The sequence below is a fragment of the Paroedura picta genome, chromosome 5 (genome assembly GCF_049243985.1).
Source record: "Paroedura picta isolate Pp20150507F chromosome 5, Ppicta_v3.0, whole genome shotgun sequence".
NCBI classification, from domain to species: Eukaryota; Metazoa; Chordata; class Lepidosauria; order Squamata; family Gekkonidae; genus Paroedura; species Paroedura picta.
Genome location: NC_135373.1, coordinates 29575174 through 29593391, shown reverse-complemented (window position 1 = coordinate 29593391; position 18218 = coordinate 29575174). Strand labels below are relative to the sequence as shown.

Below are 18218 nucleotides of genomic sequence, written 5' to 3'. Positions count from 1 at the left end.
TGCGGAATCTAAGGACCTGCCACTAACCACTGGTCAATTAGTGCCCTGTGAAACTAGAGCAATCAATGAGGGGAGAATATCGTCATCTGGAGTCATGGGCCATCCAGCCTGCTTTTATGGCTTTGGAAACAAACCCTGCCACGCTTCCAGAAGAAAGTAAAAATAATACACCGATATTGCTAGCAGTCAGGCTCCTCCCATGTAAACAGAGGGGTTTCTTCTCACAGCCACATCAAAAATGCAGCCTTAAGATACGTGCCACAGAAATCTTTGCTCCTCCAGGCGGAGATCTTGATGTTCCGTCTCTGGCAGGCGGCTGCGTAATTCTGAACAGACCGGCACAGGATGCGGCTGTCCCCAGGGGAAATGCAGAGGTCAAAAACGCAGCTGGACAGAAAAGGCTCAGGGTTAATTTGAACGTGACACGAGCCAAAGGGTCCCTTGGGGTCCTGGATGATCCAGCAGCTGGATTTAGCCCAGGTGAGCTGTTCCTCTTCTGAGCACACAGGGTAGGCACCAGAGGCACCGTCGTCACAGCCGAAGACCGTCTCTGACTTCCAGACCCCAGCAAAGAGGAAGACGTCCTTCTCCCAGGAGCCTTTTCGCCCCTCCATGTCATCCTCAGCGACATCATTGAAATTCCCACACAGCCCACAGGTTTGGCCTTTGCATTCAGGAGGGACGGTGACAAACAGGCTGTGGTCCAGGTCAAAGCTCACTCTCAAGCCAAATTTTGTCTGCAGGGTGATATAGATTCCATGCTGATAAATAACTATTTCGCCCATATTGAGATTGACCGGCAGGTTTACCGTTACGTCGTCGATCTGATTGGATGAAACAAAAACCCAGAGAGATCAGTGAATATTTCCATTGGGGTTTTAATTGCTTTTTAAACATCTGTGCATTGTTTTATCATATTGCATGGACACTGATGTTTACCACCCTGCTGGAATGAGAGGTGGGTATATAAATATTTCACATAAGCAAATAAAAGAAATTCATAGAACCATCGATGTCAGGCATCAGATCTGACCATCTTATCTTTTCAGAGAAGGGCAAGATTTGGAGTAGGGATGACTTATACAAGGTATAATAAGAGTCTGTCCAAGCAGTTATCCCCCCCACACACACACACACACATTTTTATCTTTTAAAAAATCAACACTTAGGTCCGTCCCCCCCCCCCCCCCCAAGTTCTTTGTCTGTTCTGAAATTTCTTTCCCGGAACTTCTGAGCTGTTCATTTAGACTAAGCACTTCTACTATGTGCTCATGCAAGTTCTCATTCTCTGGCATTTTCATGCTACAGAGTCTCTTTCTCAAGTAAAGTTAGCTTTTCAAAGACTAATTAATGTACAGCCATTCTAATTCTGACTAGACTTCTTTTGTTGTATGCATCTGAACATCTAAACATCTATGTCAGTCAAATTTTTGATCACGGTTCCTCTTGCCATTTTGTTATCAGAATCCCGTCCTCTGTCCTGCCTATTGGTCATCTCCTGGTCGGGGAAGGGGGGGAATCATTAATGACACGCCTGCTCAGTCTCTAGCAAGTGGCTCTTCATTTTCTTAGATCAGGTAGTTATCAGGTAGTTATCAGGTTGCTGCTGCAGGAAACTGTCATTTCTGTTTCATCTGCTTTGCTTATCAAAAACTGTCTCTTATTTTGCAGCCTGAATGCGACTCTGGGTGCATAGCTCTGTCAGCAGTGTTTAAATACGCCAGAAGGAGCACAGCACCAAACTGCTTAAATGAATAAAATAGTTTTATTAAGAAGCACACTTTGTATAGAAAGAGGAGAGTCTTCTGCATTCATTATGTTTGTTCTGGAGGCAAGCAGGAGGAAGTGCGCTCACAGGAGCAGGAAGTCTCCAAAGAGCCAATCAGGACACTGGCAGAGGTAGTTTGAAAAACATAAGGAAGTCCCTGAGTTAACTATCTAAAACAACAACAATTCCTCTGATACCCCCTGCAGGACATTCTTCATGTTTTTGAGTCATACACACTACAGATCTTCCATATTCTAATATTGCCAAACTGCAGGAGGTAGCTAGAGATCTCCTGAGATTACAATTGATCTCGAGGGTATAGTCTGCACTTACATTTTTTTCTACTGTAAATCTTTCTGAATTCTGGTTGATCTGAACCCATATCTACAGCCTTCCTTTCCCTTGATTTTAAACACGTTGCCCTTCTGCATGTGCATTGTCTCAATTTTCAGTCTCCTTCCCACTTGATTGAGGAGGGGGGGGGGGGTCAGGTGAGGCTCCAGCCAGCATTGAAGGAGCACAAGGCTGGAGAGAGATTTATTTCCTGCCTTTTGACTAGTCCCAAGTCTACAGCCAGAGCAAGCCAGAGGAGGGCTTTCTTTTCTTTTCTGCAGGAGCAGGGAGGAGGGAGGGGAGGCAGTAGCCTCACAGAGAACGAGGAGGGGAAAGTAAATCCAAGAAGGAAATCTTGGCAAATAGAAGTGTGGGCATGGAGCACAGTCACTTTAGAAATGAGAGCAAAAAAAAGCCTTGTGAGGGAATGGCAACTGGGAACCAGGCAATCTTTGAGCTGATGCCCTAACCAATCAGCGACAGACTGCTTTGCTATGTCAGTGTTGGAGGCACTGGGGAGGAAGTTAATCTGGAAAAATGCAGAGATCTACACTTAATACTGGGGCCCTCGGAGCGGTTTCCTCAAATGTAGCGAGTTATATCCACTCCTGGATATCGCAGGGGAAAGGTAGTGTCACTGCGAATCAATCATAGATGCAGCAGAGGGAAAATTTAAAGCGCTCAAAATGGAAATCAAATAACATGTAGATGATTTTCTTTAATTCAGGATCACCGGGGATTAAAAAAAAAAAACAGTGCAAATTCTACCCAGGTGACAGAGATAGTTCCCTTGGAGAAAATGGCTGCTTTGGAAGGTGGACTTGATAGCATTATATCCCACTGAAGTCCATCCTGTCCCCAAATTCCAGCCCCTTACGCTTCACTCCCAAAATCTCTAGGAATTTCTCTATCCAGAGCTGGCAACCCAAGGTCTACGTCTCAGTGGCTATTCCTACTTGTCTAGCCCAAGCTAGGATCCCACCCAGAACATCTCTAAAATTTCTGCCACAGAACGCTTATTCCCCAAGTTCTTTACCTTGATGGCCCCCTGGAGTCCTCTCTGTAGAAGTATGTGATGCGTGTTTATTTGGACAAACACCTTTGATGTCACAGGCAAAGGACCACCAGGCATCTTCTTGTTCTGAACCTCAACCCTAAAGTAGGGTAAAGACATCCGTGCCCCACAGAGTTCAACAAAGATGTATTTGCAGGTGCCCTGGAAACCATAATGATGACCATCGAATGTGGTATAATGGAGAAACCCTGAAGCCCAACACATGCCTTCTGATGGGGTATGACATCCATAAACCCCCTGCTGAGTTCCACAAAGCTCTCCAGGACCGCAAGAGGAGTTGCTGCATTCGATGGCACGGGTGGAACTGTTGCATCTGCAGAAGCTCCGGCAATCCTCTCCTTGCCAGAAGGTCTCTCCAGAGAGGTAGTACCGCCCATTGTGAGTGCAGCCACACTGCTCAGGAGGCACACAATGGATGCCGCTCAGCACAAATCCTGGCTCACACTGACATCCTTCAACACACTTTGTTTGGCAGGGGAAGGACGTTGCTAGGCCAGCGCATGTTTCAGGACAGGAAGATCCGCACAGTATGTACTGGCTGTTGTTACGGCAGTTCAATCCTGGAGGAAAAAAAAACAGGTCCAAAGATTTCAACTATGCAGAAGTCAAAGTGGAGAGGAGGCAAATGAAGGGAGGGGATTCAGGAGGGTGCATGTTGGAGCGAGTGACTAAGCTGCTCTGAGATTCTTTTGGATAGTTAAAAGCAGGGTACAAAAAAACAGCTCTTCTTCTTAATCTGGGAGCAGCCCTCTGACCTCCCTTCGCACGTTGCCCTCTCCCTGTCTTCACACAGCCTCCTGTAGACACAATGACCTCATACTCCCACACCCATGATGCCACATAAGATGGCCATTGGTGATAGGGAAAATACTCTTTAGTACTTCTTTCTCTTCCTTTGGCTGCAATGTGAATTAGATTTAATTGAATAGTAGTGCCTTTTTTGGCAATATATTTCTTGGGAGGCTTATTTACTGCATTCAGTATCAGGCTCCTATGACTGCTGTATTAACCCAATGTCCCAACAGATCAGACATCTGCACTAGAGTTGCCAGATTCCAAGAGGGACCAACATCAGCCCATCTGGTGTACTGGTTAAGAGTGGCAGCTTCTAATTTGGCGAGCTGGGTTTGATCCCCCGCTCCTTCACATGCAGCCAGCTGGGTGACACTGGGCTTGTCACAGCCCTGATAGGGCTGTTCTGACTGAGCATTAATATCTGAGTTTTCTCAGTCCCACCTACCTCACAGGGTGTCTGCTGTGAGGAGAGGAAGGGAAGCAATTGGAAGCTGCTTCTCTCCTTCTGGTAGAGAAAAGCGGGGTATAAAAACCAACTCTTCTTTGTCAGAAGCCTCTGCCTTGGCTTTATGGAACCAGCCCCCTGAGGTGGTCAGTGCCATGAGGGACCTATTAAGGTCCCAAACCCTTTCCTGAGAGAGGGTGCAGGTTATAAACTGAATTAAAAAATAAATTAAATAAATCTCCCAGGATTACAGTTGACCTCCTGATGCCAGAGATCACCTCTCTTACTTTGGAAGGTGGACTCTATGACACTAGAACCCCACTGAGACCCCTCCCTGGGGTCTGCCCCTAGATATCCAGGAGGTCAGTTTTGCAAGAAATTTGGGAGCAGAGCCTGGGAAGGGTGGCATTTGGGGGAGACGACCCAGCAGAGATATGAATCCATGAAATCCACCCTTCAAAGCTGTCGTTTTCCCTGGGAGAACTGATCTCTCCAGCTAGGATTGCCACTCCAGCTCTAGGTTGGGAAATACCTGGACATTTGGGGGGTGGAGCCTGGAGAAGGTGGGATTTTGAGGGGAGGGGCCTCAACTGGGTAAAATGCTCCACCCTCCAAAGAAGCCATTTTTCTCCAGGGTAAATTATCTCTGTAGCCTGGAGATCAGTGGTAAAATCCAGAGATCTCCAGGCCTCACCTGGAAAATTGCAACCCCATTTCTAGCCAGGCCTCCCTTGGAGGTTGGCCCTCCTACTGTAACATGCTATACCAATCTTCTGGTATTTCATTGTGTGAGGCAGTGAGAGCTTACCACACCCAGCGATCTCCCTCCACGGATGAACAGCGATCCCGCGCATTTGGCACTGTTGAGCATAACTCCTCAGGATGTCACACAGCATCTGGGGACTCCCCTGAGAGACACACATGTCCCTCACACAGCTCTCTACATGGGCCTGAGAACTTGCAGGGGTGTAGCACTCTCTGAACGGCCCCCTCACGTCGCCAATGAGTCCACAGCCGTTCTGAGACCTGTACTGGGCTTGTTCCGTTTTGCCGCATGTGGACGGGACTGTGGGCGCTGTGCCCTCAGAAGGGCAGCTAGCATCCCTCCAGCTTTCGGCAAAGGCAACCGCGTCCTCGACCACCGAGCCGTCAGGGGTCTGGAAGTCATCGCTCCGGTTCCCATTGAAATTTCCCCCCAGGCCACAGAGGAGACCTGAATAGGTCTCGGGAACAGAAATGGACACGTAATGGGACCAGTCGTAGAAGACAAAGAGGCCGAAATCCGTCCGGAGGGCGACAGAGGAGCCACTGAAATAGCCGTAGACCTTCCCTGAGGTAAGGACGATGGGCAGGTTAGCCAAATGGCCGTTCACCTGAAAGGAAAAGAAAGCCCTGAAATATCCCCAAGGGGCAGTTATCAAATCAGTTTTCCAGTGATCAGGAAATGTGTGGAGGGAGGCAGAGGAGATAAGATGTAAATTAAGTCCTTCCTTTATAGGAGTAAGCCTCCGGAACCCAGCAAGGCTTACTTATAAATAAACATGAATAGGGTTAGGGCCAAGGCTTGCCAGCCTGGAAATTTTGGGGTGAAGTCTGGGGAAAGTGGGGTTCAGGGAAGGGAGGGATTTTGGTAACCAACTTCCAGGTGGGGTCTAATACTCTATGGTATTATGCTCCCGCTTTGGCCCTTCCCCATCTAAACCCTGCTCTCCTTAGACTCCATTCACAAAACCTTATTTCACCACCCAGAGCTGGCAATCCTAGACTTCAGCAGAGAATAATGCCATAGTATTCACCCACCCAAGCAGCCAATTTCTCCAGGGGAACTGAGCTCTGTCACCTGGAGATCAGTTCCAGATCTCCATGTTCCACTTGGAGTTGGCAACCCTCGCCTGGACCCTGGGTTTGGTGGGATTTGTGGCGCAGAGTGGTAAGGCAGCAGACATGCAGTCTGAAAGCTCTGCCCATGAGGCTGGGAGTTAGATCCCAGCAGCCGGCTCAAGGTTGACTCAGCCTTCCGAGGTCGGTAAAATGAGTACCCAGCTTGCTGGGGGGGGGGGGGTGACGGTAATGACTGGGGAAGGCACTGGCAAACCACCCCATATTAAGTGTGCCATGAAAACGCCAGAGGGCATCACCCCAAGGGTCAGACATAACCCAGTGCTTGCACAGGGGATACCTTTACCTTTACCTTTAATCTCCGGCAAATGTGTTGAAGATTATATTTTTAATTGGCTGATGCCATGCATTTCTGTCCAGACCTGAGAGCTAAGTTGCTCCCAACTACAGTGACTTTTCCCCTGTAGTCTCGCTGCATACTGCATTGGTCAGACGGCACCTGGGGCACTCTGTACAGTTCTGAATCTGGAGGACTCAATTCGAGAAACACGTGGACAAAATTGAGAGGGCGCAGAAGAGGGCAATGAGAATGATCCTTGGCCTGGGGACAAAGCCCTCTGAGGAAAGGCTGAGGAATTTGGGAATGTTCAGCCTGGAAAAGAGGAGGTTGAGAGGGGACAGGATTGCTGTATTTACATATCTGAAAGGTTGTCATTAGGAGGAGGGCAGGGAGCGGTCCCTGTTGGCAGCAGAGGATAGGACCCACAATAATGGGTTTAAACTACATGTAGAATGGTATCGGCAAAGTATCAGGAAAACTTTTTTCACAGTCCAAGTAGTTCAGCAGTGGAATCAGGTGTCTAAGGAGGTAGGGAGCTCCCCCTCACTAGTAGAAGAAGAAGAGTTGATTCTTATAGGCTGCTTTTCTCTACCCAAAGTGGCTTACAGTCGCCTTCCCTTTCCTCTCCCCACAACAGACACCCTGTGAGGTGGGTGAGGCTGAGAGAGCCCTGATATTACTGAAGAATTGGTTTTTATATGCTGCTTTTCTCTACCCAAAGGAGGCTCAGAGTAGCTTACATTCGCCTTCCCTTTCCTCTCCTCACAACAGACACCCTGTGAGGTGGCTGAGTGACCTTGGGCACGCCACGGCACTGAAACATTGGAACATATCCTTTTGTATTGTCAGTTTTATGATGACATACGTTCCATATTTATCACACCATGGTTACATAGAGTCCCAGAGTGCTCAGGACAATTTTATATCTCCCTGCGGCTCACAGACACAAATTGTTCCATCAGATATAGTGTCGCCAGGTTTTGTGCTGCAGCCATGAAAAGGCGGTGGAAGTTGACTAAAACTTAACAGACCCTGAGAGCAATTAGAACAATTTCCTATATTTCCATTTAATTCTAATTTATATTTTAGCAGACTCATAGTCTGTTTAACATAATGCTATTTTATGCGTAAAACTGTGTTTTAGCCATATTATTTATGTAACTGTGAAATTGTTTTGACTTTGCTGGTCTATGACCGTAATAAAGAATACTGACTGACTGAGAGAGCCCTGATATTCCTGCTCAGTCAGAACAGCTTTATCAGTGCTGTGGCGAGCCCAAGGTCACCCAGCCGGCTGCATGTGGAGGAGCGGGGAATCAAACCCGGCTCACCAGATTAGAAGTCCGAACTCCTAACCACTAGGGGTAGAGCCTGGGGCGGGGTTGGGGAGGAGAGGAACCACATGTCTCTCCAGCACAGTGGTTCTCAACCTGGGGGTTGGGACCACTTTGGGGGTTGAACGACCCTTTCACAGGGGTCGTGCCAGGGCAAGCGGCTTGGCTGGGGGGGGCGCCATCCACACAACAGCCTTGCGGGGTAGATTAAGATAGAGCATTCAGAACTGAACTAAGAAACCCTGGGGGAAAAAACAATTTATATATAATCATGAAAAATGGATCTTCAGGCCATTGGTCAGTTTCAGTTTAATTTCTGTGAAAGAACACTTGCCTAATTTTATGGTTGGGGGTCACCACAACAGGAGGAACTGTATTAAAGGGTCGTGGCATTAGGAAGGTTGAGAACCACTGCTCCAGGGGAACAGACCTTGGCCATCTGGTGAGCCACTGTACTAGTGGGAGGTCTCCTGGTGCCACTGGAGGATGCCACCCCTAGGAGTCCACTGAATGCCACCCAGATGCAAGGGGGCATCCTTCCCAGGCCCCACTGAACTGTACAGCCTGCAGGTGGCTGGTGCAAGCAAGCTCCCTTCAAGAGAGGCCTGGGGGGGGGGGCAGCCTGGCAACCCTCCTGAATTATTGATGACCTCTGTCAAAGCGGTTCTCCTGGAACAGAATCCCTTTCATTACAGCAATTAATATTTACCCACCACCACTTCCAGCAAGCAGGTTTCAGTGGGACATTCGCGGTTAGACCACAGAGAGCTATCAGGGGGTGACTTGCCAATGCAGGCTGTTACGACCTTAACCCAGCGCTGCACGCCTTCCAATATCTTTTAGCATTGTTCACTGGAATGGCATGATGTGCTCTAGCAGCCGCAGGTCTGGCCTGTGGCCATTTACAGAGAAAGCTTCAGGGGCACTTTCTATCCACTTTCAATGCTCTTTGCAACTGGATCTTACTGTGCGGAATGGCAAAACTCATTTGCATACAGTTGCTGAAGTGGATTGAAACAGCATTATTTAGCATGTGTGAAAGTGCCCCTCCTTCCATTGCCTTTCAGACATTTTAATGTTTTTGGGGGGCGGGAGTGGGGGTTGAAAAGGCACAGGAGGGAGGGCACTTGGCCTTAGGTTGCCAACATCTCCAAGTGTGGTCTGGAGAACTCCAGGGGTTTCAATTGATCTCTAGACTATAGACATCTGTTCCCTGGAGAAAATGGACACTCTATGGCGGGTCCTTCCTTGCCCTTGTATAATCGTTCCGCAGTGTTCCACAGGGCCTGCAAAACGGATCTCTTCCGCCAGGTCTACGGTTGAGGCTGGGGCAGTGGGGAGAAGATCGATGCCCCACCCCCCCGGTGTCTAGCTACAACTTCTGGGTATCTTGTCTCCCCTGCCTTCCTCACCCTGGAGGTAGGAATTGGGGATGGGGGGGAGTTCCGCCATGTTGCTGGGTTGTCGGTTTCTGTATCGGTATTTCTTGTCCATTTTATTGGGTTTTTAAGGGGAGTTTTAGCTGGACATCTGTAACCTGCCACGAGCCTGGTTGGGAGTGGCGGGTAACAAATTAAATAGTCATCATCATCATCGTCGTCGTCGTCATCGTCGGGACCCCCCAGGAGGGGACTTACCATCACCCCCAGTTTACATCTGATCTACATCGAACTGACATAGCTGGGAACGGATGCCATGAGGAATAAAAATGGGCTTAATGAAGGATTGTGTGATCACCATCTTGTAGATTGTATTTTATGGGTTTCTTTATGTTTTTACTATGTTGTGAGCCACTTGTCTGAGAGTGGCGGGGTAAAAATCTAATAAATAAATAAATACATACATACACACATAAAATATTTTTTTTACCCTGCCAAACTCCCTTCCCTCCCCAAACCCTGCACTCCCAGGGCCCCACCACTAAAATCTCCAGCCCACACACAAGGCCTTGAGGCATTTTTAAATTGCTCAAACGGTGTCGGTGCACATGGGTCAGGCCTGTGGCCACCGTAACATCTAGCTTGGCCCTTACATGGCCACACAGGAGATCACAGACCGCCGGGGTCCTTACCTGCACTTTGCCGTACTGCCCTGCCATGAGAGTAATGGTCTCCCCATCCATCTCAAGCTCCACCAGCCGTGTCCAGAAAGCAGCTGAGGTTCCCCGGCGCTGGTTCTCCGCTTTGATGGTGAAACCTGGGAGTTTGCTGGAGGGGCCGCAGTACTTGCTCAGAGTGTGCCTGCAGCCTCCTTCGTAATCGAAAGCCACCCCGTCAAAAGTGACATAACGGGGATCCCCAAAGACCCAGCTGCTGCCGTAGGTCATGGGATAACAGCCCCGGACCCCGTCCACAACTTTGCACGTCTCGAGAGCCCCACAGGCGTGGTCCCAGCACTCCATGGGCAGAGAAGGATGCCTGCAAGAACATCGCTGGCCACAGGTATCCATCAGGATGACCTCGTCTCCCACTTGGTAGTAGCGGCCGTTCAACACGCAGCCACAGTGGTTCAGGGGCACGCATGTGCCGCCGCTGAGGATGTAACCTTTGTCGCAAAAGCAGCCCTCTCTGCAGGGCTCGGCACAGTACAGAGGGGCGGTGGTATCCACGCAGCTGGCCGGGCAAGCGGTCGAGCAAGGTTCATAATGGCTGTTCTTGGGGCATGTGATTCCTGGCGGAGAAAGAACAGATGCGGAGGAAGAATTGGTTAGCTTCCTGGATGCTTCAGGCTGACCCTGCATTGAGCAGGGGATGGACTAGATGGCTTGGGTGGCCCCTTCTAAGGCTATGATTTTATGAGTCTAGTTCAGCAGTGGGATGGGCTGCCTACGGAGGTGGGGAGCTCCCCCTCATGGTTGGACTCCAAGCAGCAGCTGGACAGATCCTTATCCTGGATGTTTTAGGCTGATCCTGCATTGAGCAGGGGGTGGACTAGGTGGCCTGGATGGCCCCTTCCCACTGTAGGATTCTATGGATTATGTTGAGAGGGGATCAGCAGGAGTGTGTGTTATACATGTTCTGCCTTTGCTCTGTTGAGGAGGTGGCCAAACTGTGTTTTTGCTGGCAGGGGCTCATGGTAATTGTAGTCCATGGACATCTGGAGAGCCACCGTTTAGCCACCCCTGCTCTATTGGTGACTGACTCCCAGGTTCAGTTCAGGAGGGGCCATGACTCAGTGGCAGAGCAACAACTTGGCATGCAGGTCTGAGAGACCTGCTCTGCAAGAACAGCTCTAACAGGACTGTGAGTAGCCCAAGGTCACCCACCTGGCTGCGTGTGGAGGAGTGGAGAAGTCATGCCTGGCTCTCCAGATTAGAGGCCGCCACTCTTAACCACTAAACCAAGTCGACTAGAATTCAGAGGAAAGTTGCTTTAGGAGTGTTTAGAGAACTTTCTTCTGGATTCTAGTCGACCTTAACTTATAAATGGGCCTAGAAGCCTGGGACCCAATCCCATGCAAATTCATTTGGAATAAATCTTATGTCATTCAGTGGGGCTTATTATTTAGGATTGCAACCTTACTTGTTAGCATAAACCTGTGGCTGAATTTTGGCTCTCTTTTTTTGGGTACTGTTGTTTGTCAGTGGGACAATTCTGGTCCATTCTCTAAATCAGGGGTCCCCGACATGCTGCCCGTCAGAACCATGGTTGAAGGCAACATCTTCCCCCAAGTTTTTGTAGGATTTGCATGGATCCAGCAGAATTTCGGACTGGCCACTGGAGAGCTGCAAGATGCGACCCATTCTGCACATGCTAGATAATATGCTTTCAATGCACTTTAGAAGTAGATTTTCCTGTTCTGCATAGGAAAATCTGAATAGGAAAATCTGCATAGGAAAATCTGAAAGTGCATTATCCAGTGTGTGTGGAATGGGTCGAGATAACAGTTCCTTGACTAGCTCAATAGGAATACTTGAGGGTACAAAGGAAAATGTTCGTTTTACAAAGCATCCCATTAAATGGAGTGTCTGCCTGAAATGCTGAAAAGTTATGCATAATCTCACTCCTTGGCTGATTCTGAACTTACTTTGTTTATTCCGGTGTGGATGCTGCTGAATTGAGATCAATCTGAACCCGGGTCTTCCTCTATCCCCCCCTCCAATTGAAACAGAAAGTGTTCTGCACTCGATTGGGGAAACTCAGAATGGGGAGGGAAGCCAAACGCAGCTTTCTTTTCTTGAATGGGGGTGGGAGGGGGAGAGGATTGGAGACAGCAGAGGAGGGGAAATAAATCCAAGAGGCAAATCTCTGCTGAGAGAAGTTAGGGCATCTGGAGCGCAGTCACTTTAAGGGAAGCCTTGCAACCGGGAACCAGTTGAACTGACGCTCTGGCCAATCAGGGAAGACTCCTTTGCTACCATGCACGAAGCAGTAAGTTAATTCGCAAAAAGGAGCCATGTACACATTTACTCATGGCAGTCTTTCAAATATCGAGGTTTACATCCACTCCAAGATATCACGGGGGAAAGGTAGGGTCACCACAAATCAATCATGTATGTTGCAGAGGGAAAATTTAAAGCGCCCCAAATCAGTGGAAATTGAATTCAGTGTAGATGGCAGTTCATTCGAACTGGAATTAATTCGACTGGCAATTCATTCGAACTGGAAGTGGGTAAAATCCCCATGCAGACTACACCCATAACACTTTGTGGTTGTCTCCACCTCTTCTGGCAGCCATTTGTCCTTGTGCCCATCGCTCTGCATCCAATTTCCAAAGCTTCCTGCTGGCTCAAAAAGGTTAGGCAGCCCTTGCAATAAATAACCAATGTATCACGGCTATCAGGATAGTTATCTACATGCCGGGAGATCCGAAGAGACCTCTACTCACCACAAAACTGGTCCGATCTCCACAGCTCAACGACTATATTGGCTGCTTGACACCACTCAGCATAAGAGCGCAGAATCTCACACAGCACTGTCATGTCGCCTCCAGACATGCAAAGATTGTAGCTGCAGCTCTCCACAAAGCTGGAAGGAGGCAAGACCTGGGAGCAGGCTGCAAAGGGACCGGGAGATTTATTCAGAATGCCACAGTAGTCGGGACTGGAGTAACGAGCCAGTTCAGCGGGAGGACAAGGCGAGAGCTCTCGGACTTCCGCACAGGGGTGCGCCGCACGAGTCACCTGCCAGCTTGCAGCAAACTGAGCAACTGATATAGCCAAGTTGTCATTGGGCATCAAGAACTCATCAGCCATGTTCCTGTTGAGGGTTCCACAAAGGCCACAGGTGGCATCATGGTAACTAGCCGGAGCAGCAACCTGCACATGTTGGTTCCCATCATAAGAAACTTCCAGCCCAAAATCGGTTGCTATCTTTGTCACGAATCCACTCTGACGCACTCGGACTTTGCCGCCAAGAAGGGTCACTGGGAGAAGGGTCTTCATGCCATTGACCTGTCAGGGAGGTTGCGGAAACAGAGCAGAATTAAAGCGATGGCAGAAGTGTAATTGCTTGAGTTCAGGAGCACAAAGTCTGACAAGGTTTCTAGGGTAGAAGCCAGGGGTGGCCAAAGTGTGGCTCTCCAGATGTCCATGGACTGCAATTACTATGAGCCCTTGAGGCTCATGGGAATTGTAGTCCATGGACATCTGGAGAGCCTCAGTTTGGCCACCCCTGGTAGCTTTTGAGAAATAAAGTGCTCTGACAAAGTGTGTCTGACCAATATTTATTTATTTTATTTATTTCTTGGATTTAAATCCCGCCTCTAAGGACTTCTGTTCCTCGAGGCAGCTAACAATTAAAACCATAAAATTTTTCCCAATCCCCCCCCCCCATTAAAACAATGGCAGTACACATAAGAACCCACAAGATGGCAGAACAAACTATCAGCCAACATGATCTACTAAATCTAGCCAATAGAGCTTTGACTCTCAATAGCTTATTCCCTGCAAATCTTGTTGGTCTAAAATCTACCCTGAGTCACATGAGATAGGATGAAAATCATCATCATCATCATCATCATCTACTTTCTACTGCAGACCAACATGTCTGCCCATTAAAACTCCAACAGATTGAGCAAAGCTTAGACTGAATTTCTTTATTATTTGATTATTTTAGAGCAGTGGTCCCCAACCTTTTTATTGCCGGGGACCACTCAACGCCGGGGACCACTCACCGGGGACCACTCAACACCTTTTACTGAGTCCCAGTGGGGGGGGGGTAGTTTACTCCTCTACTCTCAACCACTGCCCTAGCGCTCTCTGATCGCTATGGTAATGTTTAAACATCCCTTCAAAATAAGATACAGACACGCCACAACAATGAAGTGTGTTGTAAAGGGCTGGGGGGGATGAAGTAAAGGGCCGGGGGGGGGGGGAGAAGGCGTCCTTCGGGGCCCACCTCCAATTAGTCGACGGACAACATGTGATCCGCGGCCCACAGGTTGGGGATCGCTATTTTAGAGGACAACAAAGAAATAACTGGAAAGGATAACAAAAGAAGAGTACAGTGTCAGCTGGAAGAGAACCATATTTCAGAGGACTTACCAAGACGTGCTCAGTGGGGCCTATAATAATGACCACCTCCTGGCCATAGACCATCATGCGCAAGCGTTCGATGCGTGGCGTTCCCAGGTCTGACTCTGGCGTCAGGATATCTGCCTCGACCTGATAATATTCCAGACTGCGCTTGTGCAAAGGCATGCACATCTGAGACAGCACATACGTGCAGGAGCCGTGGAAATGATAAAGCTGCCCATCAAAGGTGGTGTAATGCCACCCGCTCAGAACTTGGCATGTTGCTCTATGGATCGGCCGGCACAGATGGTAAAAGGAAGCTGATTGGCAAATCTCATCTGCTACGCATCTCCTAGCCCGGCACACCACCCTGTGGTCAGCAGGGTTGCACTGGCATTTGTTTTCACAGGTGTCATCACTCCAGATGCTAGCACCGAGCGACAGAAAGTTAGCTAGGAAAAGAAGAAGAAAGCGAGTTCTGAAGATGACCACAAAGAGCTTGTGCCACTAGCTGAAGCCGGAGTGTCAGGGCCTGCCTGATTGTCAGCATCCCACCATGGTCAGTTGGGATTATTATACCACACTGGGGTTATTTGTTAGGTATCAGTACTAACCTACTGGGGCCAGCTGTCAATGGATGGCCATTGGTAAAAGAGGGCCTGGGGAAATCTAAGTGCTTGTAACCATTCTGATTGTTTAGTTTTTGCCTGCCATAATGCATTTTATTTATTTATTTATTTATTCATTTATTCATTTATTTATTTATTTATTTATTTATTTATTTATTTGTTGGATTTGTGCACCACTGCATACAAAAGAACGATTGCCAAGAAGTTGAATGATTAATATACTTAATATACCTAATAAGAGTGGGTGAGAGACTAATTATTTTGGCCTTTTGATTTCGTTTTTGGCTTATCTATAACAGGGGTGATCAACCTGTGGTCCTCCAGATGTTCATGGGCTACAATTCCCATGAGCCCCTGCCATCAAATGCTGGCAGGGGCTCATGGGAATTGTAGTCCATGAACATCTGGAGCACCACAGGTTGACTACCTCTGATCTATAACATCGGGAAATCAACGGCGCGGCTTCTTTGCCTTGCCACCGCTCCCGGCAGGTGGGCTCATGGCGGTTGACAGAAGAAAATAATAATGTAAAACAATCTGTCCAACTATAAAACCACATATAATAGACTTAATAATCCTAAAACAATTCTCCAACTCTATAACATGGCGGTAGAAAATAAAAACTTCTCCCCATTCCTCAGGCCATTGGAGTTGGTCCAGATTACAACATATGATTGGCAAGACAGAGAAAGTCAGGGGGTAGATCATCCAGTGGCTCTGGGCACAGTCTAACACTGTGCCAAGGAACCGGGAGGGAGGTACCAAGGGGGAAGAACCCAATCGTATACCTTGGATCCCCACTCAGCCTCAACCAAACGCCTTGTAGGCCCTGAGGACCTCTAATTGTCTAATTGCTAAGTTCCTTTTGGGAGCATGGACTTGGAGGAGGGGGGGAGCTAGGATGCTATTGGGTGATCCTGGCCTTGCTTGACTTGGCATGAGTGATGGAATGTGCTCCTGGGTGCAAGGCTACTTGGTATGTTTTTCATGGGAATGGAGGAGCCCGCCTTTTCCCTGGGAAAAAGGGGAGTCTCGCTTTCTTCAGTTGGGGCATGCTTAGGGCTGAAAAAGGTGAGATCATTAGGGATTATATTGATCAATGTCTTACTTAGCAAATCAGTTTCAGCAAGAATAATCATGAGCTTCGTATCGCGATCTCAATAAAGTGCTTTTGCTGCCTATGCCAACTGTGTGCATTGAGAATGTTGATGGGGATCTGACACAGAATGTGATTAAAATGTGCAATTTGCTGTCAGAGGATGTAATGATGGCCAACGGAATTAACAGCTTTAAAAGGGGATTAGACAGATTCATGGAAGAGAAGTCTATCAAAAGCTACTAGCCATGATGACTGAGGGAAACCTTCACATTCATAGGCACTAAACCACTGAATCCCAGAGCCAGAAGGCAACATCAGGGGAAGGCCTTGGCCTCTCTGCTCTGTGGTTGGCCTTCCAGAGGAACCGCTTGGCCAATGTATGAGATAGGATGCTGGACTAGATGGACCACTGGTCTGATCCAGCAGGGCTCTTTTTGTGCTCTTGTCCTTTGGACCACTCCATGTATAATATGTACATTGCAAACTCTAAAGGTAAAGGTATCCCCTGTGCAAGCGCCATTTTGCAAGTACTCATTTTACTGACCTTGGAAGGCTGGAAGGCTGAGTCAACCTTGAGCCAGCTGCTGGGATAGAACTCCCAGCCTCATGGGCAGAGCTTTCAGACTGCATGACTGCTGCCTTACCACTCTGCGCCACAAGAGGCTCTAAAGGTAAAGGTATCCCCTGTGCAAGCACCAGATCATGTCTGACCCTTCGGGTGACACCCTCTAGCATTTACATGGCAGACTCAATACGGGGTGGTTTGCCAGTGCCTTCCCCAGTCACTACCATTTAACCCCCAGCAAGCTGGGTACTCATTTTACCAACCTCGGAAAGATGGAAGGCTGAGTCAATCTTGAGTTGGCTTCTGGGACTGAACTCCCAGCCTCATGGGCAGAGCTTTCAGACAGCATGTCTGCTGCCTTACCACTCTGCGCCACAAGAGGCTCTACTGAAGCAAGAACTGCTACAAAAATTCATGCCCGAGAATGTTCAGCATTATTTTCAGCAGGAAATAGCTCCTGCAGCAAATTAGTGTTGATCCTGTGAATCCTGTGGGATTTTGAGAATGGGGAGTGGGCGCTAGAGCCAATCATAAAACGCTGGGAGGCTGCAAGCAAAGCATTCTCCTATGATGGGAGCAGATCTTTCCAAATGGATGTCCCTGACTCCCAATGGGAAACACCCTGTGTTATTCTGAAGCACCTCCTGCTCCAGTAACGCGTAGGAAAGCCGGGACTGGATCTTTCCTTTGGGGGAGAAACAAATGGTTGCTGAGGCAGTCACTCGTGAGCAACACATCCTATAATATCCAACAATTTAAATGCAATAAAATGATCATGTGAACAATCCCTAGTTTGTGTTTCAGGTATAGGAACAAGCTATGGTTTGCTGCAACCCCTCCCCCCACAATAGGAGGGATAGGAGGGAAACCTCATGGACCCCAGACTTATTCATATGTTAACACACTGTGGTTTGTTGCTCTATCTGAGCTCGTTCTTTCTGAACACCATAGACTGGCAGAAGCAACAGGTTCTATTGTCCTTTTGCTCTTCCCAGAGATACCCAACTGACCCTTGTTGGAATGGAAACAGATTTCTGGACCTTTAGCCTGATCCTTCATATGGAGCATATGTTGTTATTGAGTAGCATTCGCTGTACCATTATACACACAGCCATTGGGGACCGCAAAGATGTCCACTTGAAAGACCCAACGCCCAGGCGCCATGACGTTACTTGTGGAGCTGACATTAATGATGCCTGGAGTCCAGGACCCAGGAATGTTGAAATAGTTTTTGGCATCTCCATTGTTAAATCCAGCCTGAGAAAATAAGGGGGGGGGGGGAGAGCATAATCCAAGGATGAAGATATTGTTTACTGCCTGATATTGTTTACTGATTGATTGATTGATTGAAGAAGAAGAAGAAGAGATGGTTTTTATATGCCGCTTTTCCCTACCCTAAGGAGGCTCAAAGCGGCTTCCAGTCGCCTTCCCTTTCCTCTCCCCACAACAGACACCCTGTGGGGTGGGTGAGGCTGAGAGAGCCCTGATATCACTGCTCAGTCAGAACAGCTTGATCAGTGCCGTGGAGAGCCCAAGGTCACC

The 18218-nt window shown here is 48.3% G+C and overlaps 1 protein-coding gene across 1 annotated transcript in view; it reads right to left on the bottom strand.

Moving 5' to 3' along the window:
- Positions 1-221: 221 nt before the first annotated feature.
- Positions 222-18218, bottom strand: part of LOC143838861 (alpha-tectorin-like) — a 28612-nt gene continuing 10615 nt past the window's right edge. Inside the window, exons 7-13 of the mRNA XM_077340773.1 lie at positions 17774-17933; positions 14414-14835; positions 12757-13321; positions 10001-10599; positions 5225-5789; positions 3138-3736; positions 222-824 (exon numbers count right to left, since the gene is read on the bottom strand). Coding sequence (XP_077196888.1) covers positions 222-824; positions 3138-3736; positions 5225-5789; positions 10001-10599; positions 12757-13321; positions 14414-14835; positions 17774-17933 — 3513 coding nt within the window. The remainder of the gene's footprint in view (positions 825-3137; positions 3737-5224; positions 5790-10000; positions 10600-12756; positions 13322-14413; positions 14836-17773; positions 17934-18218) is intronic.